This window comes from Bombus vancouverensis, chromosome 14 (genome assembly GCF_051014615.1).
Source record: "Bombus vancouverensis nearcticus chromosome 14, iyBomVanc1_principal, whole genome shotgun sequence".
Taxonomy (NCBI): Eukaryota; Metazoa; Arthropoda; class Insecta; order Hymenoptera; family Apidae; genus Bombus; species Bombus vancouverensis.
Genome location: NC_134924.1, coordinates 7,807,219 through 7,826,006, shown reverse-complemented (window position 1 = coordinate 7,826,006; position 18,788 = coordinate 7,807,219). Strand labels below are relative to the sequence as shown.

Genomic DNA, 18,788 nt, shown 5'->3' with positions numbered 1-18,788 from the left:
ATGTATAAAAAAGATATTAATTATCTTTTTCATAATTTCAAAGGAAAAAACGCAACTTAACTAAATTTTGTTAATATTAGGAGAAAAAAATGAACACTTCATATGTAAATAGAAACTTAGTTAATAATTATTTCTTCTTCATAACTATAAATTTGCTTCCTTTGAAAGTTTCAAAATATGTACAATTACGTCATCTATTGTCTTTCTTGTTAAAAGAGATTTTACCATATTATCTTCTATAACAACCATAAATAAACACTTTATGTTTTCCCTTAATCTTTCATCAAAAGGTAATCTACATTCTGATGTTAATGGTTCATGCCCACATCGTCTAATTACAGCTTGTACAATATCTTCAATAGGGGCATCAGGCCAACCAAAGAGCTGTAAAATACAATATATATAAACATGTATTAAATAATATTTGATGTAATACAATTGTTATAGTTACAAATACTATTATTGCGATTTATACCTGAAGAGTATCATCATCAATTAATATTTTCAAAAGATCAGCTATGGCTTTTAACAATTCTTCAGTGGAAAATTGAGTAGACTCTCCTTTCTTTGTTTTCTCTGCAGCAACTGTTGCAATGTTATATAATTGTATTTGTAAATTCTTTTTTTCGACTTCATCCATTACTTCTTCTAATAGATCACGGTGTTTTGCTTTAATGTGCCTCATTAAACAATCTTGACGTATGAAAACTCTATTACATTCAACACAAGATTGTGGTGGTTCTCGTCTATGAGTATTTAAATGAGCTTGTAAGGAAGATTTTGTAGAAAAAGCTTTTGTACATTTATCACATTTATATGCTGTAACAAAGAGAATATTGTTTAATTAAAGTTCACAAAAATTATAATGTCAAAATTATAACGATTCCGTTACCTTTAACTCCTGTATGAAGTATTACATGTTTAACCAGATCTTCTTTTCTTATAAATTTCTTTTCACACATTTGACATGCAAATGGGGTGGCTCCTTCATGAACAAATTTTTTGTGAACATTTAACCGAGCTTTTCTACTAAATGCTTTCCCACATACCTCACAGTAAAAACCATTTTCACCAGTGTGATGAAATATATGTGCTCTCAATTGAGCAGCCTGAATAAATGATTTAGAGCAATATTGACAAACATGAGGTTTCTCACCAGTATGAGTTCTTTGGTGACGATTTAAAGTTTCCCGAGCAGCAAACTTTTTTTGACACTAAAATAATTCGAAAATCAATTAATATATCGTATATATTTTTAGGCTGTTAAAATTAATTAATACAGTATCTACAATATAAATTAGAGTTTTAATTATACAAAGTACAACATTGTAAATTGTACATAATCTGTAATAAAAACTTACACTAATTTTCCTGTATATAGTGCTTGCTTGTAATAGAAAAATTATATGAAGAGATTAACATTACAAATCTACTGAAATTTATACAAAGTAGGGCATTTAAAACAGGTCACCTGAATAACTTGCTTGTTTTTGAAGATAGAAAAAAATGCATTAGGCCAGGCTTACTTGGTATGGAGGGACTTATAATCTGATATTACTAATTTTTCTATAGATGGAGACATCAAGGAGATACAAAGATCAACTCCGATTTTTTAAATGGAATAGTATGGTTTCTTATTTACGCGAGAGTGGCATCAGTCGACAAATACTTCTTGTATTCTTCTTATATCTTTGTATATTTTGCGAATACTTCACATTAACAAATTTCACCTGTTCCAGATTTCACTTGATCAACAATTAAGTGAAAATGATTTTCAAAAACGTTTACAATTTAGTGAATGGGGCTTACGAAAACTGCAAGGCGATGAAATGTTCTTGAGCAAAACTTTGTTTACAGATGAGACCACATTTACAAACTACGAAGCAGTTAACTATTACAACATGCACTACTGGTCAGTGGATAATCCACGATGGCTGAAAAAAGTGGACAAACAGAGATCTTGATCTATAAACGTCTGGTGCGACCTTTTTCATAGTAAAATAATTGATTCGTATTTTATTGATGGCACGCTAAATAGTCGTAAATACGAGAGAATTTCAGAAGACGTTTTGCCAGAATTGTTAAAAGACATTTCACTGTATACATGACAATTCATGTGGTTCCAATAAGGCGAATGTTCTGCTTACTCAGCATGAAATGTTATAGAATTTCCAACAGAAAATTTGGAGATTGTTGGATTGGTCAATCAGGAAATAACAAATGGCTGGCAAGACCTGACACCTCTAGATCTTTATTACTGGAGAAAATTAAAGGAAGAAGTATGCCACAAAAAACCAACAATCAAACTTGGAATGCAAGAACATATAAAGAGAACTTGCTCTATAATAGATACAAATGATATTTGTCAGGCAGTGCCATCAGTATTACAATGTTTTAGACTATGTATCCATGTTCAAGGTTGTTATTTTAAACACTTGTACTAGCATTAAGTATGTATATAACATGTTACATGTAAATCATTGAAGTATTCGAAGAGTGCTCTGAAGCAATCTATTTTCTATTGCAGTTGACCTTAGGTAACCTTGAATGACCTTCATAATACTCTACCAAATTATAAATAAGAAACCATTATAAATAAGAAACCAATTATAAATAAGATACCATTGCATTTAAAAAAACAGAGTTGATCTTCATATCACCTTGATGCCTCTTGATACCAAGTTCGACCTAATGCATTTTCTTCTATCTTCGCAAACAAGCAAGTTATTCAGGTGACCTGTTTTAAATGCCCTACTCTATATAATAAGATAATATCAATCACAAAAAAAACGTAACTTGTTAAAATTGAATTTCATTCAAAACTTACATATTGGCATTCAAATGGTTTCTCTCCTGTGTGTACACGTCTATGTTTCTTTAATGCGAGAGAAGATAGAAAAGACTTTGGGCATAAATCGCATTGAACTGGTCGTTCTCCTGTGTGTACACGTTCGTGAATTAACAATTGTTGGTTAGTAAAAAATTCCTTAGGACAATATCTACAAGGTTTCTTCTGTCTTTGAGGAGTTCCGGCGTGAGTTCGTAAATGTTCACGTAAATTATCCTTCCGCGTGAAAATTTTCTGGCAAACCTATTAACATATACAATTAGTCTCGAACTTTGTTTTGCTAATTAAATATTATATATAAAACTTACTTGACAACTATATGTATTAAGAATATTTCCATGACATCCAGATTGCATTATATGGCGATTTAAATGATACATTCGTGAAAAATAAGTATCGCAAGGCTCACATCTAAAACATTTTAAATACTATTTAATGAAATATTCGTCCTAATAATAAATGTACAATTACCTGAAAATTTTTTTATCAGCATGAGTAGTATAACGATGTTTGTTTAGTGACTTCTTATCACGAAATGATTCTCCACAATCTTTGCAGGTACATGAATCACACTGCCAATGAATTACCACAATGTGTCTTTCTAAGGATGATTTCTTTTTAAATGATAGGTTACAGTGTTGACATTTAAATTCACCACCACTGTGCGCAGTGCTTAAATCTTCAGCACAGCAATGACATTGTGTATCAGGTACAGGTATAATTATTGGCTTATCATTATAATTTTTTTGATTATTAGAACTGTCATCTGAAATGATCATTTTCCTTATCTAAAATTTTTTCTTCGAAATATGTTTGACAAAATTTTATATAATATATACCTTCCATATTGGAATTATTAATATAGTCTGGATTATTATCTTTCTCTTCATCATCTGACTCATAATTCTCAAGACTCCTTAACTGCAAAATGTTGGAATCATCTTCTTCTCTACATATGTCTAAATGTTCCTTTAGCATCTATCGAAATAAGTAATTTTGTCAAAACATATTGCAAATTACATTTTACAATTAAGCAATTTTTAATATTTCTACTATTAATAATAATGTCAAAATAAAGTTAAAATCTTACATCTTGTGATTGAAAGATACGATGACATGTAACACATTCATAATCTGTTATAATTTGTATAATTTGACCGTCATGAGCAATAACTGAAAGGCATAGTAAAAAAAAGGCTATAATAAATAAAAAAAAAGAATGTAACGCAAAAACAACAAATCCATTACGAAATGAACAAAAGCCATGTATAAATATATAAAATCAGAAAGTAAAAAATTATCTCTACTTTGTATACCTGTTGTGTCAGTGGATTCTCCTTGTTCAGCAGACATTATAATAGTTTCTTGTACGTTTTCTGGATCTATAAAAATCACACATCAATGTTATAGTAATTATTAAAAATTTCTGTACATCATAGACTATATATTACAATTACCAAATAAATTTTCTAGCGCTGTATCTTCTAAGAACACTGCATCCTCAACTTTCACGATTTCTATAACAGAAATGACGCGTATCATATGCTACGTACTAACTAACATACGAGATACATTATTTTCATTGGAGAACTACGGATACCTACCCATTATTTCTTCCATCACTTTTATTCTTGATAATTGGACCACAAGGCAACTGTTTGCGTAAATTAAATATTTTTCTGCAATTGTAGTTCACGATTAAGAACTGAATATATAAATTACAGTATTTCTCTAGTACCTGTATTCACATTAATTTAACAGTAGTAATATTGATTAAAAATTATTGAGAAGGAGCAGAAAAATATAATCGAAATTGTTGACAATCTTTCAATTAGTTTTACACTACAAGCTTCTTAGTCACTTCTATCTGCCCCTGAAGAAATAATCCCTTTAAGCCCAAACGCACATCAAAATGGCCTATGTCAAGGGGCACACAGTATATATTTTTAATTAACATACTTCCTATAGTTATTCGTAAATCCAAGTTAACAGTAGTTTTAACATATAATTATGTTTCTCTGAAAGTGAAATTAATTTATTATTTATTTAACGAAAATGAAAAGAGAATAATTACTGCATAATATTTAAAGATAGATAATTATCAAATACCCGATGCGGTTAACGTTATTGAAAGTAGAATAATTATTAAATTAAATGTCGATTAAATAAAATGTACGTACAAATTTTATATATATATAAAATATCTATAATATATATATATATATATATATATATATGTATATATATGTATATATATCTAGTGACTTATCTACTTATCATCTACTTGACATAATTTCTTAAATTTAGTATCGTGATGCCAGAGGTGATACTTATTCGTTGTCGATCGATGATTGGTGAATTTAAATATTTTTTTTTTCTATGGTAACAAATCGCGTACGACGAGAAATCATAGAATTGAGTCTTACTCGCGTTGACAATAATTATATTTTATATATATTTACATACAAAAATTCAACAATGTATTTGTATTGACATGTATTTTTATGTTGTAAATTATTACATTGTGATTTATTTCTTAGGCAGTATTGCATTATACATTAGGGAAAATATGTTTTGTGTTATACAAAAAATTTTAATAACACATATAATAAGTAAATATCAAACACTGAATTGTCACAATATTAATGAACTTTAGGTTTTGCAGATTTAACCTTTTTTAGTTTCTTAAGGCCATTGATACTTGACTTTAACGAATTCCAATATGCTTGATGGAACTTATTTATGTCCTTAATATGTACCTGAAATGTAAAATATATTTCATTAATGATGATAGGTTTCAGTAATGACAATTAAAATAATAAATAATACATTATAAAGTACACAATACATACAACAGTAGAAATCTTTTTGGATCTGCATGTAGCTCTTATTAAACAAAGAAATTCAGCTGGTGTTGGTAACGCAGGCTTGCCTTTTCTTGGCACTGGTTTGTTGTGTCCATTAACTGAGAGGACAGCATTTTACAAATAAAAATTTTATTTTCCAATTATCTTTATAAAATAACAATACAAATACTTACATCTTTTAATAGTAAATACTATAGAACCAGAAAATCGACATTTATCGAAAAGTCGTATTAATTCCACTAAAAACTAAAATTAATTGTTAATATAAAACCCTTTCGAACTAATATATATAATGTTTTATAGATAAAAAATTACCGTATCATTTTCTAGTAGAACCATTTTGGTAATTTCAAAATATGTTTTTAAGGTTTATCAAATGTAGTAATGTAACACGTTTATGCTGTCAGTATTCGATCATTCGGTCTGCCTAAACGACAACGACAATGATATAACAAACTTAATATAATGGAGAATTTACATGTTAACGACGAAATGCCCCTAACTTTGCACAATTAAATGTATGGTCTGTTATTAAAAATTTGTAACGCTTTATATATTTTTATGAATGCTTTCAGAATAGGAAAATCAATTCTATATATTGTAATTAATTTATTATATCGGTATTAAATACTCCCTTTAAAAAATTTATATAGTAAAAGAAATGTAATGAAATGTAACACACCTTTAATCTGTAGAAATTGAACTTTTCTTGAGTCAAGTTTTTGGTATTTATGAAAATTTGTTTTTACGTGAATGAAAATTATTAGAAATATTTCGGCAAAATGAATAATACCAGTATACATGTACAAATTTATAAAAGCGTCAAATGTATTTATGAAAAGAATAATAGTGTAGATGCAAGTAATCTGAATCACTTAATTTCTTGTTTGAATGCCACACAAATTGAAATCAATGATTTTTTAACTAGCCTCGTTAAGGAACAAGACAGTTCTGTTGATACAGGAAGTAAATGGAAAAACTCAATAAGAATAAAAAATTTTTTAGTTGAAAGCCTGTAGAAACTAATAGTCCTATTCTTGTCAGTTTTAGATCGGCTAGCGTCGGAAAGCGATTCGGATTTCGAAAACGAAGTTGAAGTTAACCCTAAAAAATCTAAACTAACGGACTAATAATTTTGTAAGATTTCTTTGATATTGTAAAATTTATATAGCATTTAAATGTTATATTTTTTGCATTAATCGTTATCCTATAATGTATTGTCACAACATTATGTGTGCTCACAAATAAAAACTTGTAATGGTTAGAAACAATAATCCGAAAATAACTAAAGAAAACGTTAATAAAGATAAAATGAATAAAATAAATAAAGAGTGATAAAAAAATATATTTTTTTATTATGTAAACTTATCACAATATATGATAGTTATAAAGTAGTTATAATTTTTTCATCTTTAATTGGAATTTCATTACAGGTACAACATGGCTACCTTACTCACAAATGAAGCAAAACTACGCTATATAATGGAATGGTTTCAAGAATGGTCTGAAATGGAAAAAAATGACTTTCTGGATATACTTATCGAAGAATGTGGACCTCCGAATCTTGTTCATAGATTGTTATCTAAGATGAAACATTTAGCAAATGTTATAGAGGACAAACCAACTCTGTTTGAATGTCGTATAAAACTCTTTCGACAATGGAGTCAAAATTGGTCTCAGCAGGAAAAAGACCATTTGCTTTCATCAATCAAAGAGGCTGATGCTGCATTTGCACAAAAATATGATGAAAAGCTATTATCATTATCACATACTGAACATAAACAATCTGACAAGAAGGAAATATAAACAAACACCTTGGAGCATATAATCTTCTTTATTATTGTAGAAGAGGTTTATGAGAGAATGTCTAAGAATAGGAAAAAATGAAAAAATATTTATGATTAAAATACAGTACAATACAGTTTGATATTTATATTTGATGCACATTTTGGTATAATGCATAATGAATGTATTATATATAAATTGAAATATTTTTTATATTTTGTAATAGGTTTATAATAGTTTATACTATAGAATTTAAGATTCATACATACATTCCATAATTATTTTGAAATATCTATTTTCTAAACATACTTTTCTTTATTTACGAGCATATAATTTTTTTTATAATGATATACAAATGTAATATTTACAAATAATAAAAGAAATTTATAAAAATATATGAAAAAAATGATAAAAAGTATTATTTTTGAAGTGTATAATATTTTACTCCTATAATAAGAGATGCCAATTTGTCAAATATTATTTATTATTAGTAATGTATTTAATAATAAATTCTTTTAACTTTATTATTATATTCTCTTTTACGATTATATTATACATTTACTTAATATAATCATGATTAAGTTATTGAAAATTAAATACATATATATCTTATGTCTTAATTGCAAAATAAAAAATGAAAAAATCATTCAAAATATATATGTTTTTGTATATTATTTTAGAAACATTTATGTAGTGCTCAGAATCTCAATTTTTGTATTTAATACTTAGAAATAATCATTTAAAAGGATTTATAAAAGATTTATTTTTTAAATATTTAATAAGAAAGATACATAAAATATCTTATTTTAATAAAAAAGCGAAATAGAGAAATATTGCACGTTTACTCGCTCTTATAAATTACCCTAAAATTATAATTTTGGTTCTTGCTGAAGCCATTTTATACATATTGCTTTAATAGCATTTCGACCAAGCCTATCTGATTCCTTCAAAATTTTTCTTATATCTTGTGCTCTTGAATGTTTCACAGCTAATAGGTATGCTGCTTTTAATTGTTTGCATTCGATATATGCATTTATCTGAAAACAGAAGGATGAATAAACTTTGTTGCAAAAGATCGGAAATCCATTTGTGCATGCAATTTTTGGTCTTACTTTAAGTTCTATGTCAGTTATTAATTTAATAAGATTATAAATATCATTTTTTAAAAGTGAGTTAGTTTCATCATGTTGATGAGTTAATAACAACTTCACACAGTGAGTCAGTACATAATCTGATATAATATATGAATTTGCAATCCCAGACGTATGACAACATTTAATTAATTGTTCTATTGCGGAAATATTGTTCTTCATTCCCAAAATGTGTCCAGTTAGAGAATACACTTTTTGCTGTGGTAAATTGTAATCTAAAATAATAACATCACTTAGATAAAAAGGTAAAGTTGCAAAGTATTTAGGCTATATATAAATCAAAAAGAGACCTTGGATTATTCTAAATGCTATGCCAAATCCTTCTTCAATATTTCGTCCACAAAGAATGGCTAAAACAGCCAAGTCAATCTTTTGTTGTTGATCACCAAATAATGTTGGTATTTCCAGATTAGAAGAATTATTAGAGTCCTTTTTTGGGAACATGCTTAAAAAGTGAATAGGAGCTCTTCCCTCTTTTTCACAATTTGCTAGAAACTTTGTAATTTCCATTTGTCTGGAAATTGAATTTATATGTTTATCTATCTCTGATGGTTCCATTTCCATTGTCAGAATTCCTTGATTGCTATACATGGAGCTCGTACTTCGTTTTCTTTTACGACTTAAAATTTCAATTTGCAACTCAGATTCCAAATGTTTTTGGGCGTCGAATAAGAAATTAATTTTAGCATTTAAATCTGAATAGTCGCTTACATCGTTAAGATAAAAGCGGATACAAGTCATTGCAGCACGTATAAAATCTTTCATAAAAAGTTGCAAATGATATAAAATATTCAAGTATTGTCTTTTTTCTAAACTATGACAAATATATATTAAATATTTCTTCCAAATTAATAAATTTGAATCCTTGTTCATCATTGCTTCATGAAGTTTGTCAATACTTCCATTTCTTAAACAATATAAGTAAATTGCATTGAAAAATAAATCGGGTTCCAAATTGTTTTCTAAAGTAAAAATAAGACATTTATCATATTTCTCGTGTTTTAAAAAGAACTCTAAAATTGAGTTATAACTTCCATAAGTTAATAAATAATAAATGCTTTCATGATAACAAATATTTTGTACCGTTACAGATGTGTTTTTAATATCAAGCTGTCTTTGATTAGCGATTTTAAAGCTTCCAAAATTATTTAACATTTCTTGCGAGGTATTGAACTTGTATTGATGAGGATGCTGTACATATTGCTTGTATATGCTTAAATTATCCAATATTTGTAGGATTTCTATAAGTAATGGCGGATCTTTTAATGGACGATTTTTTGAAAATTCTATCTTCTTTGTGCTTAATTCATCCACTTTAATTTCTTTGTTTTTATTAGTTTCATTTATTAGCTTCTGAGTTCCATTTTTGCTCAAAATTTCTGATTCTTCTGGATATGACAGAATTACCCAATCATCAAAATTCTCAGGCTGTACTTTATCAAGACAGTGGAAAAATTTGTCTCGTGCTTGATTAAAATATCCCATTTTTAAACATGCTTTACCCCAAGTTGCCCAAACTCCTTGTGTATCTAAACATTCTAAACCTGCTTTAGTGCTTACATCTAAAGCAAGAGTCCATTGTTCTTTTTTAATTAAAAGATCTCTCAACTTTCTTAGGGTGTGATCATGTAAACTATCAGATGGTATTAAATGTAAACAATCAAATTGAATAAGACTTGCAATAAGATCCACTTGCGATAGAAAACGATCACAATGAGCTAGTCCCGTATTAAGACCAAGCTTGGCACATTTAACTTTTGCAGCTACTAACAAGGAACGTATCATTTTAATAATAACTGTGTGATCAACTTCAGGATTTACTCTACCACCATTAACAGGTCGTAGAAGACGTTTCATTTCGTCACAACAATCTAATAGAAAACTATAAATATCCATTTTGTTACATATCCTTACATGAAAGCCTTATGAAATAAATGAAATAATATTTAAAAGTTACTATTACCTAGCATATGTTTGATGTTCGGAATGCAAATTCAGAATAGCTAAACATAAAGAAATGTTTGGGGCATATTCAAATGAAAATTCTTCCCTGATAGTATCATTGTGTTTCTGGTCTCTTGTTAATCGCCAATAATCAAATATTTCACTACTTGGAGTGGACTCTGTTCCTTGAAAAGTGTGCATTTGTAATGCGGTCTGTCGTTTACAGTCGGTGCATACGCGAACAAGTACAGAGGGTGGATAACCAGATACTTGCATGCGATGTTGGGAACATGTTGCACAAATAACCCGGCCACATCTACGACAATGATGTCGTCTATTAAACATTGAAAATATAACACTTTTGCAGCAACTACATTTCCCAGCCTATTAAACAAAAAACATTTAGAACAATCTCAAATGTTACAAACTAATAAGATAGTAATGTTAAAAAAGAAATGCATGTGATTTTAAATACCTTATCATTAGGTATCCATTCTTCTTTGGTAGGAACAACTATAGGCATAACAAACTCAATGTTTTCTATTTCTGAAGCAGAATGTTGTACATTTTTTGGTTTGTTTTCAATAGAATCACATTGTAGAGATACACGGCAATCTAATGACTTTTGAGCATAGAATCTTATAATTTTGTCAAAGCTACTTCTTGGGATATCCGTTTGATTTAATTTGTTTTGAATTCTACTTAATATCCTTTGAATACTTTCAAATTTACAATTCATCAGCAATTGTTCTAACATTAATAACGGTTCCTTGATAAGATGAATATATAATGGTCTCTCTTGAACATTTAACATACTTAAAATGTCAATTCCTAGTAGAGTTCGTCTATATTTTATAGTTTCTGTTGCTTTACAATACTGTAATAAATAATTGCAAATAAATCTTAATGAGTCAATAGACTCTAATTTTTTTAAGACAATCTTGCAAAGTTTAATTGACTGATCCAAAGGTAATGCCTGAAAAAACTAGAAAGAACAATATACTTTATTAAAAGCTGAAAATTATTATTTATAATATTAATTTTAGAGTATCTGTTAATATACCTTTAAAGTTTGTTTAAAATTTTGAGATTCATTTTTTAAAAAACCAATTAAAAAATCTTGCGTTATAGAAGGATGTATTTCTAAAGAAAATGCTTGACATTCCATCCATTCCAAACACAATTCAAATTTATCTGCATTGATTAGTGATTTGATAATTTGTAATGGGTCAACTTTTTCTGTACAATAAACAATATTATACGAAATTTCGTTGGATTTAATTATACAATATGGAAGCATTTTATGAAAAATTAGCACTCTGTGCAAGATTTCATTCAATTGTAACTTACAATGTATAGGTAATTTGTAGTTATCTACATGATATACTGTATGAAGTAATGCATTCTCACAAATATTTATATGCCATTTGTTAACATTATACAATACTGTCTGGCTTAATATATATATATCTTTAATTTGATATAAATATTGCAATATCACCGTGTTGAATGTATCTTTTTTTTTCGAAATTATGTGACTGAGAATTTTATCTCGGAAACATTGCAATTCGCTGCTTAAAGCAATATGAGTTGGCAAAGCATTTATAAGTCTCAAACAAGCATCCAATTCATCTTCCTTTAACATAAGTTCAAAATGAGACCACAATTTTTGTATTGATATCGTCTCGGATATGGCTGCAAGAGTTTGATTATTTTCAAATAATAGTTTCAATTCCTTCGTCCAATATGACGTTAAAAGATTTTCAAGACATGCGGTGCGTTTCAAGTTATCACAACTGTTTCTTAAAATAGTAGGATTTTCATTATTTATCCTTTGTAAAAGATACGAAACGATCCAATATTGGCCTTCTAAGTATTGTAATAAACTTGGTCTTATATTATGATTTTTCCAGGTAGTATTATACTGATTAATTTGTTTATGATTATATGAATTGGAATAATTTGAATATTTCAATATTACATTGTATGAATAGGAAAGTGGCATATACTGTATAACTATATCTTCATTAAAAGATTTAAAATAATCATTTATTGAAAATAATTTGTTACTGTTATTACTTATCTGTAAATCATTTTTAAAATTCTGAGAAATGAAGGTTTGATATTGTTCTACAATTTTTGGAAGTAACATTATCTTTTGTTTTTCTATACTTTGAGTAGACTTCTCACATGAGTAATAATTTAGATATTCATGAAAAGCGTTAGTTAAATCTTCATCCAATGAGTCTGAGTTATAGACCTAAAAATATAAATATCAATAAAAAACTGTATAAACATATAAGTATTTTTAATAAGTCATACAGAAAAAATAGCTTACTTGTATACGAGGTGACCCTAAAAATTCATTAGCCATTACAAAAATTACTCTTGGATCATGGGTAATGTCCAAATCTTGCCAAGCTGGTTCATTAAGTTCTTCAACTTGTATAAAAAATGTATTTTCTAACATTATGTTATTTAATAATTTTGATCTAAGTGCAGCAATTGTTACTAAACCCAAATCACCAATTAAATAACCAACTGACATTGATGAAATTGCATGCTGTAAGTTGTTAAAAGGAGGACGATTTCCCCAAATAGTTAAAACAGTATGTAGAAACATCAGATTCCATGTATTCAAAAGAAATGCTAATGTTTCATTACCCACAGATAATTCACTCAAATCTAAACTTGCAAGACGAGATGTTTTCTTTAATACAGTTTGAATTTCAGAATAGTTTAAAATAGTTTTACAAACATCAGGATCCAAACGGAATTGATTCACGTTTAAATTATGCAAAATTTGCAACATTTCTGTTAATATCTCTGAAACGCATTGATTTGGTCTTTGAAGCTTGTAATTTAAATCCTATAAATTAAGATATTATTATTATTTGGTTATTTAATTTTGTTATACAATTCTCTAAAAATTTTTTATACACACCGACTTAGATGAAGCTTTGTTCAAAACAATACATCCATTTTCCTTACTAATAATAGTATAACTTGTATCTTCTCGATAAGAAAGTTTAGGGCAAGTATTTGTAAGGATACTATACGACAAATTAACTTGTAAATCATGAGCAATTGCTTCAAGTTTTTGTGGCTCAATTTTAAGTTCAAATATTTGGTAACCAAAATAATAATGTAAAGGAATTTTTAATAAATCAGAAACTGTAGATACTGTATGTTCAGTTGGAATAATTGAATGTAAAAGTTGTAAGTGAGAGCACATATTTTGCATATATTTCCGAGATCCGCAAGCAACTGTTACTATTTTGCTAAGTATTTTTAAACCAGGCAAATAATTACTATCTTTTAATATTTGATTAATTGTATCTTTATCAGTCTGTGATTCTTTAAATTCATGATGATTAATCATAATATCAGTCCAAAAGTTTTCCTTTTCTTTACATTCCTTTATGCATAATGCAATTCTTGCATCACAGAGTATATCTTCTACAGAAACCACATCTTTCTTTTCATATAACAATTGACAAAATTTATGAAAGAAGTATACATATTCAGTATTATCAAATGTTTTACACAATTTTAAGTATTTCACTGCAATTTCACAAAGATTCTGTGAAATTGGGTAAGTTTGACTCATTGTTAAAGCCAAATCTAACGCACATATTGCTAATATTTCATTATTGGTGAGAATTTCCATAGATAATAATCGCAAATTCATTTCTTGAGATATCAAAAACGTTTCAAATTGACTAGTTTGTCTAGAGGATTTTATACCCTCTTGTGTAACTAGCCTTATATTCTACAAAAATATTATTGTAAGATTAATTACTATTAATTATTATTCTTATAGATTATATTAATTAATTGTTACTGTGTACCTCTAGTGTAGAAAATTGTGAGTTCTCTGGAGATTGACCATTATTTTTCAATGTATTTGCTTGTTTACATACATTTTCCCTAAGTGTACGTAATGCTTTGGAAAACTGCACTTCCCCAGTTAGCTGGGTATTCTTCATATTGCATGTCTTAAAAATCAGAACACATTAATATAGATATTAATTAAATATGTTATTTCAAAACGTATTTTCTACATGGTTGTTACTGAATGTTTCTGTTTTATCATTACCATTGCATAAAGTTGAGTATTAATATTTTATTAATTGCTATTATTACAATCTTTTTTACTAATCTTTCTCTATGCAGATCAATTTACGAGATAAAAAAGTATTCGAGATTGCCTCTGATAATAAAGATTATGATGAACAAAGTGAAAATGAAATGATACAGCCTAAAGAATTAAGAAATTTAAACTTTTATATAGAAGATGAAAATAGATACAGACCACTACATTCATATGTAGACAGTTACAATAAACATGAAACCATAAATAAAATACAGCATACAAATATGTATTTCCATTTAAAATCAAAAATATGGGAGAACTCTAATATAGGGGAAGATGATGCACCATTTATTGCTGGTTTTAAGGAAAATCTTGATAAAGTGATTACTACCAGTTTATCATTAGATAATGATAAGAATGTAGCTTTATTAATATTTACTTTCAGATTATAAAAGACAGGAATTCAAAATTTGCAAAATAATTCTTCTTTTTCAAAGATAACTAATGTTGCTGCTAATATCAATAAGAATAAAAGATCAATTTCTGCAAACATATTTGAAGATCCTAGATATGCTGATAGTACAGAACCAGGAGAAGAAGCCTATGACTATGATCAGTTCAAAAAAGAATATGAAGGACAAATTGAGAAATATATAAATTCTAACAAAACTTTGAACTTTACTGATGAGGGAAAACTAGAAGAACATCCTAAAGAAATATTGCAAAAATTAGTTGATTTTAAAAATTGTACAAACCTAACTGGAATATTTCATATTAAACCACTAAATTGTTTAATGTACAATTATGAACAACAAAAAGATAAATGTGTTGTTAAAAGAACATTACGCAAAATAGGTCTAACTATTAAAGTTTGGTTTTTGATTTATGTATGTGTTGCAGTTCCTTGTTGGTGCCATAGAGGTAAATTACATTATTAAAGATTTCATAAAATAAGAATAGCTTTAAATACATGCCAGTGCATTGTTCTATAGGATGGTGCTGCTGGTGTTTCCATTTTAAATTTTGTTTTCCAAAAAAAAGAATATTATTTGCAAAGCAATATTATGCAAGTAATCCTCCTGGTATATTCAGACAAATTGAAAGAAAAGAAGAAGAAGAAAAAGGACCAACTAAATACAAGCCTACTGAGTTTGAAGAAGACACGTATAAAAAATTAGAAACTGCAATAAAAAACATATAAATAAATTATATTAATAAAGTTACCTCTATAATATCTTGTGCTTTTGCATAATCATTTTTCCATAAACATCTAATAATTAAGCTTTCTTTTGTTGCTAGCATAAAGTTCACAAATAATGGTTTATGGATGATGTCTTTAGTTGTTATATCATCTGTTGTTAATACTAAACTATTAGAACGTTTTCGCCATTTAGTATTATGTACTAGTTCTGATTCAGAACTATTACTAGATCTTGTCTCTGTTTCATCTGAAATATTACCTTCTTGATAAAAAAATATCTTTTCTTTGGAACAATCGGAAGGTAACTTTCCACCTAATAGAGATTTAGGTTTAAATTTAGATAAGTAACTTCTATTTTCATATTTCATATTAATATTTTTAGTAAATTCCGAAGTTGTATAAAGTTCAAATCTCCATTTAGCATTTGTTATTGCTGCATTGATAGAAGCAATATTGTTTTGAATTTGTTCTTTTTCTTCTATAGATTCTTCTGTGCATGCAGTTTCTGTTATCGAGATAATATTCTCTAAGTGGAATAATATATCTCTCACAGCATATTTGTTACAAATAAAACCTCCTAGATGTTGTTTCATCCACTTACTTTCGAATTTTAATTGCTCATGGGATTTATTTATATAGCTTTTGTCATAATTTTTTTGTGTATGACCAAAGTCTTCATATCGCAAAAAAAGTAAACAAAATATATTTTCTATTACTTGTATTCGTAGATTAAGCGGAAATAAGATTTTTATATAATGATCCATATCAAAAAAGTACTTTGATATAATAGATTGCTTTGCTTCATAACTATTACACAATAAGACACCTTTCAAAGCACTTAAAATACTACAATATGCTATGAAAACATTTTCAGATTCGCAAACATCTTTTAATAAATTTTTTACTTTTTCATAGTTTTGTTCATATATATCTGTTGTCATTTTTAATACTAAAAGACTATCAAAATGTTGTAAAAGATTGAATATCTGCTGTATAGAAAGCTTTTGCTGAAAGTCAGTTGTCTCTGTTATCTCATCATGATATATGTTATTTGTTTTAACATCTTCTCTTCTGCAGTTTAGGATATATTTCAAAATTTTTACATTTTTCCACAGTACATTTTGTAATTCATTCAATGTGGGATCACATAATACATCAAAATTACATTTAGGTATTAAAAATTCAATTGAATTACATATGAAATCATAATCTTTCTTAGCATTATTTAAAAATATTTCTTCTTGCGAATACTCATGCAAAACTTTAAATAACAAAACTGGCCAAAATGCTTTTAATAATGTACAGGATAGTATTAATGAAACATCATTATATCGTCCATTTATCATTAAAATATAACACATGTCCTAAAAAAATATTAATATTACATACAAATATTTTATAATCTTTTATATAGTAATTTATATCCTGTTACTTACCAAAATGTCTATGATCCAATGTAATTTATTATTACTTATTCTTTCTATAAGATTATTCTTATTTAGAATAGGGACAGAAGCAGAAGGAAAATGAAATAATATTTTCTGAATTTTCAATACATGATTCAAATTGTTATTAGGTTTGGAATGTATATAAAATTCACTAAGAAAAGTACACCATTTTTTTAAAAAGTGATGATCTGTTCTTGAATACAATGCAAATTCAATATCTTGAATATTTTTAGTTTTCAACATCATAGGAAAAAGCCATTTTGACAATGTAGGATCATTAAATTCAACAATATTCATTTTTGAAATAATACATAATATACATCCAAAATAATTGTCATTGTCTGATTTCTGTTTAGATAATTCAAATTCCATCAATTCTTTTATCAGCAAAAAATAAAAATTTTGTAGATTATAAATAATATTAACTGATGACTTAGGATAAATTAACAATAATTCGTTAAGAATCCAACATGTAATAAATGGATTATCACAAACATTTTTTTTCAAAAGTATAAAATATCCATTCTGTATTTTCTCAAAATCTTCTGAACTTCTTTGTTCTAAACTATTTTTATAGAATGCTAGTAATTCCTGTAAAATGTATAATATAAAATAAATTATGAATATAATTGAAATAAAATATATAAATGAATTTGTATAAATTAATTCAATTTTAAAATACCTGTTGTAAATATATTGTCAAATTTTTGTACAATTGCAAAGCATATATCATTTGAACATAACTTTGTGGTTTTTCTACATATTTAGTATCTAAAGCTATATTGTTGAGAAATTTATGCAATAATATATAACTTATCCATTGATATTGATTTTCATTCTGAGAATGACTGTAAAAGTATATAATACAAAAGTTATTATTTATTTTAAATGGTTTAAAAAAATATTTTAGTAGTAGTAGTAGTAAAATATTTAGTTTTACGTATATACATATATTGTATATGATAAATAAAACATTTTTAATATATAAAATTTCATTATATATACTTACATTAAATTTGTAATCAGAGTTTTTGACTCGACAAAATCTTCAATATCATTGTTACATTGTGAAAAAAAGGATTTGTTATTATTTCTCCGGTAAATAATAAGAGACGTATACCATAATTTTGATAAAATGTATTTATTTATCTCCATTGTCCTTGTTTCTCTTGACATGTTTTTAAAATTTACTTACTATAAAAAATAACCACAGTGCACAAAGTATTTCAGTTATACGTCACATATTGACAATACCATTAAACTTTACTTTAGAGGTTCAAAAATTACTGACTTTTCTTTCGCAAGCTTATAATTTTTGATGTACAGAATCCCAAAAAACAAGTTTTACAGCGGGGACTCCAATAATCCAAAGGTTATGATTAAGTTGTCAAACTGAGCATTTTTAAGGCATTTTACATGTTACTTTGACGCCATATTGCTCCTATTCA

At 27.2% G+C, this 18,788-nt stretch overlaps 5 protein-coding genes across 8 annotated transcripts; 2 read left to right on the top strand and 3 right to left on the bottom strand.

Moving 5' to 3' along the window:
* Nucleotides 1–105: 105 nt before the first annotated feature.
* Nucleotides 106–4,835, bottom strand: LOC117158625 (uncharacterized). 3 transcript variants are annotated; one of them, XM_076624006.1, is made up of 12 exons: nucleotides 4,587–4,835; nucleotides 4,453–4,527; nucleotides 4,306–4,365; nucleotides 4,165–4,230; nucleotides 3,939–4,021; nucleotides 3,688–3,826; nucleotides 3,320–3,614; nucleotides 3,157–3,259; nucleotides 2,828–3,091; nucleotides 893–1,214; nucleotides 476–819; nucleotides 106–384 (listed from the first exon to the last, which is right to left on the bottom strand). In XM_076624006.1, exons 2-12 carry the CDS (start codon nucleotides 4,466–4,468, stop codon nucleotides 145–147), a joined length of 1,932 nt encoding a protein of 643 aa, XP_076480121.1. In that variant the 5' UTR covers nucleotides 4,469–4,527; nucleotides 4,587–4,835; the 3' UTR covers nucleotides 106–144. The 3 variants fall into 3 exon arrangements, with proteins under 3 accessions (XP_076480121.1, XP_033193619.1, XP_033193629.1); XM_033337728.2 differs by having other exon boundaries at nucleotides 4,453–4,835; XM_033337738.2 differs by lacking the exons at nucleotides 3,939–4,021; nucleotides 4,453–4,527; nucleotides 4,587–4,835.
* Nucleotides 4,836–5,274: 439 nt separating this feature from the next.
* Srp14 (signal recognition particle 14) lies at nucleotides 5,275–6,537 on the bottom strand. Its single transcript, XM_033330085.2, has 5 exons — nucleotides 6,398–6,537; nucleotides 6,031–6,142; nucleotides 5,889–5,961; nucleotides 5,701–5,813; nucleotides 5,275–5,607 (listed from the first exon to the last, which is right to left on the bottom strand). Exons 2-5 carry the CDS (start codon nucleotides 6,052–6,054, stop codon nucleotides 5,491–5,493), a joined length of 327 nt encoding a protein of 108 aa, XP_033185976.1. The 5' UTR covers nucleotides 6,055–6,142; nucleotides 6,398–6,537; the 3' UTR covers nucleotides 5,275–5,490.
* A 3-nt stretch (nucleotides 6,538–6,540) lies between these two features.
* Nucleotides 6,541–8,030, top strand: LOC117154789 (uncharacterized protein C14orf119). Its single transcript, XM_033330063.2, has 3 exons — nucleotides 6,541–6,681; nucleotides 6,760–6,852; nucleotides 7,149–8,030. Exon 3 carries the CDS (start codon nucleotides 7,156–7,158, stop codon nucleotides 7,519–7,521), a length of 366 nt encoding a protein of 121 aa, XP_033185954.1. The 5' UTR covers nucleotides 6,541–6,681; nucleotides 6,760–6,852; nucleotides 7,149–7,155; the 3' UTR covers nucleotides 7,522–8,030.
* A 208-nt stretch (nucleotides 8,031–8,238) lies between these two features.
* On the bottom strand, nucleotides 8,239–18,774 carry Sptz (zinc finger FYVE-type containing 26 spastizin). 2 transcript variants are annotated; one of them, XM_076624002.1, is made up of 14 exons: nucleotides 18,632–18,774; nucleotides 18,350–18,534; nucleotides 18,023–18,188; nucleotides 17,329–17,931; nucleotides 15,916–17,256; nucleotides 14,447–14,593; nucleotides 13,540–14,367; nucleotides 12,934–13,464; nucleotides 11,659–12,855; nucleotides 11,071–11,580; nucleotides 10,615–10,979; nucleotides 8,942–10,533; nucleotides 8,613–8,866; nucleotides 8,239–8,537 (listed from the first exon to the last, which is right to left on the bottom strand). In XM_076624002.1, exons 2-14 carry the CDS (start codon nucleotides 18,514–18,516, stop codon nucleotides 8,370–8,372), a joined length of 7,869 nt encoding a protein of 2,622 aa, XP_076480117.1. In that variant the 5' UTR covers nucleotides 18,517–18,534; nucleotides 18,632–18,774; the 3' UTR covers nucleotides 8,239–8,369. The 2 variants fall into 2 exon arrangements, with proteins under 2 accessions (XP_076480117.1, XP_033191521.1); XM_033335630.2 differs by having other exon boundaries at nucleotides 18,350–18,770.
* On the top strand, nucleotides 14,600–15,902 carry LOC117157658 (uncharacterized). Its single transcript, XM_076624012.1, is given in 2 exon segments — nucleotides 14,600–15,612; nucleotides 15,684–15,902. Coding segments are annotated over 2 exon segments (1,056 nt in total). The 5' UTR covers nucleotides 14,600–14,765; the 3' UTR covers nucleotides 15,893–15,902.
* Nucleotides 18,775–18,788: the final 14 nt, after the last annotated feature.